At 30.5% G+C, this 9966-nt stretch overlaps 1 protein-coding gene across 2 annotated transcripts; it reads right to left on the reverse strand.

Annotated features, from left to right (window-relative positions):
- Positions 1 to 5427: 5427 nt before the first annotated feature.
- LOC134702482 (uncharacterized) lies at positions 5428 to 9931 on the reverse strand. Of its 2 annotated transcripts, XM_063563376.1 has the most exons (5): positions 9349 to 9918; positions 8906 to 8966; positions 8353 to 8484; positions 8034 to 8117; positions 5428 to 7795 (listed from the first exon to the last, which is right to left on the reverse strand). In XM_063563376.1, exons 1-5 carry the CDS (start codon positions 9690 to 9692, stop codon positions 7691 to 7693), a joined length of 726 nt encoding a protein of 241 aa, XP_063419446.1. In that variant the 5' UTR covers positions 9693 to 9918; the 3' UTR covers positions 5428 to 7690. The 2 variants fall into 2 exon arrangements, with proteins under 2 accessions (XP_063419446.1, XP_063419447.1); XM_063563377.1 differs by lacking the exon at positions 8353 to 8484 and having other exon boundaries at positions 9349 to 9931.
- Positions 9932 to 9966: the final 35 nt, after the last annotated feature.

Raw genomic sequence — 9966 nt, forward strand, 5'->3', positions numbered from 1 at the left:
TGTTTCAATAGATAAACCATCTAACATCATAGTACTATCTTACTACACCAGAAAAACCAATTATACCAAGGATGTTTAAATAGATAAACCAATTTACATCATGGTACTATATTACTACACCATAAAAACCAATTATACCAAATATAATTCAATATATAGACCATCTAACACCATAAAAACTAATTATATCAAGGATGTTTCAATAGTTTGAGCAATTAACAAGTTTTTATGTTTATTTGGCTATGATCAAAACAGCTGGCTCAGAAACGTATGATGTTTGCAGACAAATCTGGTCTCATACTTTGCTATTGGTTTCAGTTATTTTCTCTTCAAATCCTGGGCACAAAACATTATACAAAAAGGGAAAACAGCATTATACTATACTATAGTTTATTATGAAAATAGTTGAAATGGATTGAATGACATTCATGAGGTGTTACATGTACAACTAAAAGAAGAAAAAAATACTTTAGTAAAAAAGTTAATATAAATCAGACACTAGATTATTATAATAAAACAGTTCAGTATAACTGACAGACGATCACAGACCTAAACATTGTAACAGAACACATTTGTTTACAATGTATGAAACATCCAGGTATTCCAACCCCTGAAATATAAACCTTTATACAAATAATTTACGCCTTTGCTTCACCAATTGTAATCCCTATGTCTTGCATTCTGGGACTTTCATCGCAGGCGAAACACAAAAATCAAACCAGATTCCCTTGACAGTTAACTTGAAAATGCATTTTGTACCTGTAAATCAGGCAAATGTTGATCAGATGTTTCAGAAAATTCATACATATTTTTTGTAGCAAATAAAAAGGATTTGCAACTTATTTATTTTTATCAATACATGTATATATGACATAGTGTCTGTAAGAATAAATATAAAATTGTAATCTCAAATTTAATTAATGAGAAGACTGATAACCATGTTGTTAATGTTAACATATTAAAACATGTGTGTGCATATGCACATGTGTGAAAATGAATTATTTAAATATTTGCAATGAAGGTAATCAAAAGGTTGTTTGAATGCATGAATCATTACATGTATTTAGTATTGCTGAACACAGATCAAAATCATCATGTTTTTAATTGCCCCGAACATGGGTTACTTAAATTTGGTACCTCCTGATTACAACAAAAGTGCACACACTGAAATGTCTTGCCTGCTTTCCTAACCATCATTGATTTAATGTTGAAAGTCTTCAAAATAAAGGTTTTACTGCAAGTATCACATAAACATTATCAATGACTGACGACAATAAGGTCAAGGTCAGATAATCCCAGGCAGACATACAAGTTCACCTTACAATCATTCCATACGCCAATTATAGTTCACCTTTTACTTATAGTATCAAAGAAACAAAGCAAACCATGAAAATGAGGTCAATGTCAGAGGATATATGACAGACGGACATGTATACACCTTACAATCATGTCATGCACCAAATATAGTTAAGCTATTGCTTACAATATCTAAGAAACAGACTTAACGAAGAAATCTTAACTTTGACCAATGAACCATGAAATTGAGGTCAAAGGTCAGATGAACCCTGCCAGTTAGCATGTCAACCTTACAATCATTCCATAAACCAAATATAGTTAAACTATTACTAATAGTATCTGAGAAGAGGACCAAACTACAAACTAAACATTGACCAATGAACCATGAACATGAGGTCAAGGACAAATGATAACTGACAGACAGACATGTACACCTTGACCTATTGCTTATAGTATTTGAAATACAGACCAAAACACAAAAACTTAACTTTGACCAATTAAACAGGACAATGAGGTCAATGTCAGATGAAACCTGGCAGACCGACATGTATCCCTTACAATCATTCCATACTTCACATATAGTTGACCTACTGTTTATTGTATCTGAGAAAAGGACCTTATCACGTAACTTTATCCTTGATCACTGAATCCCTGGAATTAGGTAAAGGTCAGGTGAACTATGTCTGACAGACATGTAGACATGGCAAGGAACCCATATACTAAATATAGTTTTCCTATTACTCATAATAAGTGAGAAGTTCACATGGCAAAAAAAACTGTAATTTTTTTTTTAACTGTTGTTAAACCATAAAAATGAGGTCAAGGACAATGGACATATGACAGACAAAAACTTTTGTCTTCTTCCTTATGAAATATAAAGCTTTATAAAAATAGTTTACGCCACCACTGCCCCTGTATAGTAATCCCCATGTCTTGCATGACAAAAAAGTAACTAGCAGTCCTAGGGCAAAGCAAAGGGAGGAAAATCTGAATCCCTAAAAAATATATCTGGTTCAAATCAATTTTGGGGTCCAAGCTTTGCAAGATGTATTATATTTTTATGGTTTGTCTTTTCCAGAGCCATAATCAAAATGGCCCCACCTGCATAGGTATCAGTTTCTCTTCATTGTTTTCAAAATAAAGGTCATGCTCATTTTGTGGTTGTATCACCTTTGACATTTGAGTTCAGAATACAGTTTACAGAATAGATTTTGATATTTATTTTTTACATTAATTGCAATCTGTTATGATCATGTTTGTTGTTTTCACTCTATCTATTATAGTTTTTAAGAAGAAAAAAATGCAAACAAATTGTTAAAATTGTCATTGTGGGTAATTGCTTCATTAAGGAGTCAATTGACAATTTCATCATCTTGGTCTTATCTTTCTGATCCTTGAAGATCATTACAGTTGATAAATACATTTACATTGATCTGTAATACCTTTGAATGTCTTAAATTTTTCCTAGACATTACACATGCATGTAGACAGACAATGAAGCTTGTACTCTGGTGTAAACATCATCTTATTGGAAGGAAGGCATGCACAGATATCAATTTAGCCATTGAAATGGTGACAATTTTCAATGAAGTTTTTTCCAGAGTAGACTACATGAATTGATTAAAATGAAATTGATTTTTATTATTTGAAGAAATATCAAGTTTTATCAAAAATTATTTCAAATGCTAAAAAGATGTTCTTGTCTAAAGACATACATTGTGGAATAGGCTGTCATTTTTAGCTTTTTTCCTACTATTCTGTGTTTCCAAAAAGACCTTTAAAGGCACAATAGCAAAATCCCAACCTGCTGACCAATTCAAATGACAATTTACTGAATTGTTTACAATTGTACACAAATTTACATGTTAATTACATAATGAATAATAAGGCCAGTTACCCATACAGAAAAAATTAGTGGAGCGGAACGAAACTTAAACTTGATCTGTAACTCATCATGGTTAACTCACATACCAAAAAAACAGCCCAATATCTGAAGGCGTTTAGAAAAAAACTCTGTATAATGGTTTGTTTCGGAATGACGGAATTGCGGATTTACAGAATTTCAGAATATGGGACAAGGGTAAAACTATATGGCACCGACAACTTCGTTGTGGGGCCATTAAAACCATGTTTTATATTGATAATGTAACAAATAAAAAGTGTAAACATCAAATTGACCTACCACTTGTGGTTCACCATAAACTAGACCTAATCACAAACTAATACATTGTTGAAGCAGTCGCGGCCGCCGGAAACAGCATACCTATGTCTGGCTTTTTGACTCCGTCAAAGCGAGACAAAAATTAGTTCTGGAACAAATTTTCTAGTGCTGGAACATATTTTCTGTGAAATAATTTCTGGTGGAACATATTTCGGCGGAACAAATGTCACGCCGGAACAATTTTTTTGTTACACCTGATCTGTAACAACTGTCACTTTTTTTTCAAAGAATAAGATGAGGGCCCATTTTCCATAAATTTTAATATTTCCAAAGGACATCACTCTATTAATAAAAAGTTGATCGTCACCATTATAGAACTTGTCCCAAGACATTACTGGTATTAAAGTTTCTTCAATAGATAAAAACAATTCACCTAAGTTTCATTCAATTGGGTTATTTAATATAAAAAAGATGTGGTATGATTGCCAATGAGACACCTCTCCACAAGAGACCAAAATGACACAGAAATTAAGAACTATTTGTCATTGTATGGCCTTCAACACTGAGCAAAGCCAATACCCCATAGTCAGAGCTCTATAAAAGCCCATGAAATGCATTTTTTGAGGTATTGTCAGACATAATATGTCCTGTAAATGGTCATATAATTATTTTTTTTGGGGAGAGATAAAAAGTATATCTGAACAAAGAACCGATCAACTGGTATTAAATTTTCTTATTTTCTAATTTGTATTGGATATTTATCAACCTTTTTCAGCTGGACCAAATCACTACTTTCCTTTAAAATTCTGGACCCAAATTTTTTTACAGTGTAATTTCACCCCCCTACTTGCAATTTGAGGCATTAAACATGTAGAAATAAATTTGGAAGGGGTATAAAAATTACTGACAAGTAACCCACTGTCAAAACTAGGGACTATATTCGTGAACAACGAAAATCAAGGGAAGACAATTGTGGTCTCGGACCCAATAGGATAGAAAGAGTTGACAAATCTTTAAAAAACTTGGTATGACCAAAGCTTAATAAATTATTACACTGCTTACAAAGTTTCATGAAAGTAGGATGTATATTATAGACAATAAGTTAAGTTCTATACTCATCTTTGCATGTAAAATTTTGACGTTAAAATGGAAAAAATTTCAACTATCAACATTTGGGGCTTTAAAAATTAAAATGTTGCAAAAAAATACTTTTTAAATGCCTTAATATATAACTTATCATGTACTAAAAGCAATAGAGTACTCATTTGATTTATCAGACTTGGCATAATTATTCAAAAGTCAAATTTATATGAGCCTGCGCCTAAAAATTGAGGTTTTTCAATGAAGGGGGGCCTTACATGAAGAGGTAATATTTTCCAGCAATTTTAAATTTGTGAAGCATTTTGGTTATGAATATTCCTTACATATGTATTGAAAGTACTTTAAATTGAAAGAAAAGTTACAAATAACATATCATATTAGTTTAAAAGGGTCTTAGGCCAAGTAAGACTGGAAAAAATTCAGGGTCAATTTAGGCCATGCCACATATTTACAGTAAAAAATGCATATTGAGGCTATAAGAAATAAAAATTTGTGTCTTTTTATCATTTCTATACTCATGTGACATGATGCAACAAATCTGAGCAAAAAAAGACTCTTGCAGTTAACTTTTCTTACAAACAGTATGGTCTGATACAAAGATTTTTGCCTTTTTAGGGAAAAACTTGCATGGAATTTATTCTCAACAGGCTTATATTTAAACCATTTGCTATCCTACAGAAGAAAAGAAAGATATTATGTGAAATGGAACAGGTACAATAGACATTGTAAAGTGCAATGAAAAGTGCTAGAAAAGTTGTTGAAATTTTAAAATCTTTAACCACAAAGTGAATATTTGTGGACACAGCAACCACCGACAAAATGAAGGATCACAAAAGTCGCAGGCTCAACAAAAACAATGAACACGGATCAACATTGATACATAAGGTTTTAACAAGTGAAATAAAATAGAAGTAACAGATGGTTACCTGGCCAAAATTTAACAATGAACACAAATAGAAAACATTTACATCATTCGATTGTCAAGTCTAAAAATAAACTGTACTTCAGAATCATAAAATTTACTAATTGTTAATATACTGCATCAACATAATAATACATACTGGTCATATATATATATACACCATGTGGTCCATAATTTGTATCATGATTACAAAATACTTTGTTCCATTGCATGATTTGTACCCAATTTGACACGGGTGTTTCTGGTTTTTTTTTATTTATCATTCCTAATGGGCTTTGCACATTATTTTTTCTAAGTGTTATATGTTTTAAATTCTATTTTAAACTTAATTATCTTTTTCAATTAGAGCATTCAATTTTTTGCATACACAGGTCCAAGGTCACTTTATTTCATTCTTCCAAATAATCAAAATTTGTATTCATTGAAATGTATATACTAAAGTAACTCAACAGTATAACCAAAATAGTGTATAATGTTGCAAAGCATGAGCCAATAAATGTTTTTTGTTTTTGATACTGACTTTATCACTGTGAAATATCAGGTGAGCCTGAAGGGCGAGCCTGATATTTTACAGTGATAAAGTCAGTATCAAATACAAAAAGTCCTTTATTCTGTTTATCGGTAATTACCAAAAAATAAAAATATTTACAATAAAAAAGCAAATAACAAACAAACTATATCGCTTCGAATTACAGCGAATCACACTTGACGTCACAGGCTGCATTACATCATTTTAAATTTTGTCACAGTGCAGTAAACATAGGGTTCTTTGAACAAAATATTGAAAATGAAATATTGCAAGGGTTTTATTAATTTTGTTTTGGACACTGTAACAATTCCGAATATAAGTGGTAAGAATGATAGTAATACGATATGAATCAGCAGATTTGTTATTGTTTTAGAATTTCAACTTCAACATGTTCAAGCTTAATTTTTTTTTATCAATCTTTGGCTTATGGACAATGATGGATAACATTTATCTTGTCTGACATTATACGCTCAGCGTTCATCCTGACAACAACCACATTGATTTCAAATCATTTTTGGAAAGTACTGTGTAATTTAGTCCAAATAATTATGACATCTTGAAAGGCTATTATATCGTTGCTGGGCTTCGAAAATGTTGTATATGACTTTTTTGGCTAAAAATACTTTTTGACACCAATGGTCTGGGCGGTAGAAAGTCTTTTGTATTACAAAATAGCAAACATTTAGACCAATCAAACGTTTGAAATACTATCTTAAATATTGTTTTGTAAACAATGAATTTGGTTTGCATAAATAATTATTTAGACATCTCTCTTATTCACCATTTAGTAAAATAAAAGTTTTTCAGGTTCATAATTTCATTAACTTCACTCTTATACCTGGATCAGCAAAAGTAATAAAATTGCAGACAAAATATTTCCAACATATATTTAACCATATTATTTTGAAGAAGTATGAAACTTAGCATTAAGTTTTGGACAATCATATAAACATCACTTAATGAAAGCAAAATATACACATTAACCCTATTTACTCCAATCCGGGGAAAACAGTCATTTATACAACTTCCTGTTTGGGTCAGGCCTCCGAAAATAAAGGTCATCAGCAGTAGTGAGCTGAGAGAGGAAAAACTTTAGAAAGCGATCAGTAAGAAACATTGATAAAGTATGATCCACTTTTTCGAAATTAAAATTGAAGTAAAAATTGTTTGTTTAAATTTTTACGGTAGTTTAAACAGGTCTCATTTAAAAGTATCATTCATGGTGCAATGTTTTAACAGGGGCCTAGATAGTTTCAACTGGATGAAAAAGTTGTGTAATCTTAGAACTTATCTGGAATTACACTTATTTTTTGGACTTCTCCCTAACTCGCCCTAGAAGTAATTGTAAGTTTTTCAATACACATGTTGTGCACCATAAATTCATAGTTACCCCAACATTTTAATAGCTTGATCATGTTGATGCTGACTTACTTTGAACTACCAAAAGTCAAAAAGATATAACATAGGTTTTCAAGACACTATTGTTAATAATATTGACAAGCTTAAGACAAAGCACATAATTCACACTTCGGTAAGGACAACCATGTTTATACAAGCAAAATTAACGCTCAATTTACTACAATATCTTTCATCTCACAATATTTTATCTATATATGAAAACATTGGTAAATCATCAATAATAAATCGACTTATTTGTTTTCTTCAAATATCTTGTGTAAACTCATTCACTACTAGGTTGTATCAATTTGTGAATATCTGTACGCAAGAACAGCTCAGACTGAAATCTGTTCAGACCTTCCACCATCATAACAAAGCTTACCATCACCTAGTAAAAATATAAATTGAATGTGTTATTGTAGTAGTTTTGAAAGGTATATTGAATATGAAATTAATTGTATTTGGCACAATGTAATCTAAATAAAGGCAACAGAAGTATACCACTGTTTTAAAGTCATACTCAGAAATATATTTTCACTGTTTAAAAAAAGATTGATTTACCATCAAATTGTAAGTTTGTAACTATGTAAAGGTTTCAAAGTCAATGAAAATATGTTCAAACAAACCTCTGGTAAAAAGACATCAAGTAGCTTCTCATCATTTTCTTTTACAGCCCCTTTACTGCTGATCTTATTCCTCAGTTCAATATACTAATAACATAAAAATAACAGAATTAGTATCAAATTTCCATTCTCAATTTTATATCTATTTTCCCCCATCTCTTGAATAATATGGGGAAAAAAAATTAAAACTGTTATGCTTTGTAACAGTGCATGAAAATGTTTGAAGTTGGTTGACTTCTATATGTTAATCAAAACATTTTGATGCAATTTTTAATGCATATTATATGTAGTTTGTTACCTGCAGTTTTGAATTTTTACTTACTATATTTTCAGAAGGAATGAATTGAAGGCAGTTCAACGTTTTCACATCTTTTCTTTTCTTAGAATTGAACTGTCTGAAAACATTCCAACGAAAAGAAGGCAACTCTGTTCTTCTAATCTTGTTACATAATTTCTGAAGAAAAATATTTTTTTAATTAAAGACTGATTGATAGATTCTGATTGTTCTTTAAAATGTCAAATCTCATAAATGTTTTTATTCAAATTTGAAATACGTTTAAAGTACAGAACAAAGTCTTTAAAAGTTGCTTACTACTAAAACTTCTTTAAAGCTTTAAAGGGTCTAATACTGAAATATCATGACAGATGATATTAACATGTCTTTTGGTAGTCATTGTTTAGCTATTAGCATTTATATAATTTTCAATATAACAACAGCTTAGAGAGAAACAAGATTTTTAGGGATGTGTTCTTCTGAACAAAATATTAATGAATTTAAAAAAAATATATAATGAAACTAAACTTTGTGCAAAAAGTATGTACTTACAATAAGCAGCTTTTGAGTTTCAAATTGTATAACCATGACTTATACTTACCTTTATATCTACCATATCCAGAGTTTCAATGAACCTCACTTCATCCTTGTATATATTGAGGCTAGAAAATAAATATCATCAATTATATGCAGGATTTTCAAATTCAACATTCCCTTGATATACACACATTAAATAACTCAGATACATGACTTACTAAATGAACAATAATATTTTTTTACTGATTGCACCAAAATACTTTCCTATGGTAATATTGCAAAAAAAATGATTTTCTTAGGTTTTTAATTTTTCGTTTTTTCATTTATCAAGTGAAATAAGATTTCTAGAGATTATTGTGTTAAGTAAAACTATAGGCCGTATCGCTAGTTAATAATTGACCCTTTATAGACCAGACTTCTGACCCTGATCCTAATACTTATCTAATAAATATAAAAAAAAATAATGAAATGTGTGAATAGTTATATCAATCACAATACTTTACGTACTCTTTTGGATGATATGGTCGTCGGATATGACATCCACATACAAATGCTTCCTCATGAGATATAATACAACTTGAATGATATGTCTGGAAACATTTTAAGCACTTTTTATATAGTGAATTTCCCTGACAAAATACTCCTGCACCACATTTATCTTTATGGTCGGATATCTTTCTGTCATTCAGGAAAATTCCTTCCATGAAAGGGAGAAAGGATAAACATAGATCTCCTACTTTTTGAAGAGCCAAAATGCTTATTGATCTTTTGCCATTTTGCCCTTCATAATAAACAGATGCTCCTTCTTTGAGTATTTGTATATTCAGATTAAGTGCATTTGGTATACGCATCAGGTGATATAAAGCTGGAAAATATTCAAATAAATTGTTAATATTTACAAATTATTGATTGTACAAATATATTACAATAAATAGCATAGTGGAAATTGTAAAAAATCTGATACATACTAGTATATTAATAATTTATTTTTGGATGTAACACGTCTTCTGATTGGCCGACGTTATTGTGTTATCAGCCAATAGACATAATTTAGTCATGTGACCGTGACGTCATCAACGTTTTTTTCATGATTTTCTACGGTTTCAAATGGAATTTAGAATTAAA

Source organism: Mytilus trossulus, unplaced genomic scaffold (assembly GCF_036588685.1).
Source record: "Mytilus trossulus isolate FHL-02 unplaced genomic scaffold, PNRI_Mtr1.1.1.hap1 h1tg000494l__unscaffolded, whole genome shotgun sequence".
NCBI classification, from domain to species: Eukaryota; Metazoa; Mollusca; class Bivalvia; order Mytilida; family Mytilidae; genus Mytilus; species Mytilus trossulus.

What these genes read in the sequence shown, in the direction of transcription:
- LOC134702482 (XM_063563376.1), bottom strand. Translation starts at nt 9,692, where the DNA reads ATGCGTATACCAAATGCACTTAATCTGAATATACAAATACTCAAAGAA. An exon ending in TGGATATGGTAGATATAAAG is followed by an intron (nt 8,485 to 8,905) that starts GTAAGTATAAGT and finishes ATTTTTCTTCAG; the next exon opens with AAATTATGTAACAAGATTAG. An exon ending in TTGATGTCTTTTTACCAGAG is followed by an intron (nt 7,796 to 8,033) that starts GTTTGTTTGAAC and finishes TATTTTTACTAG; the next exon opens with GTGATGGTAAGCTTTGTTAT.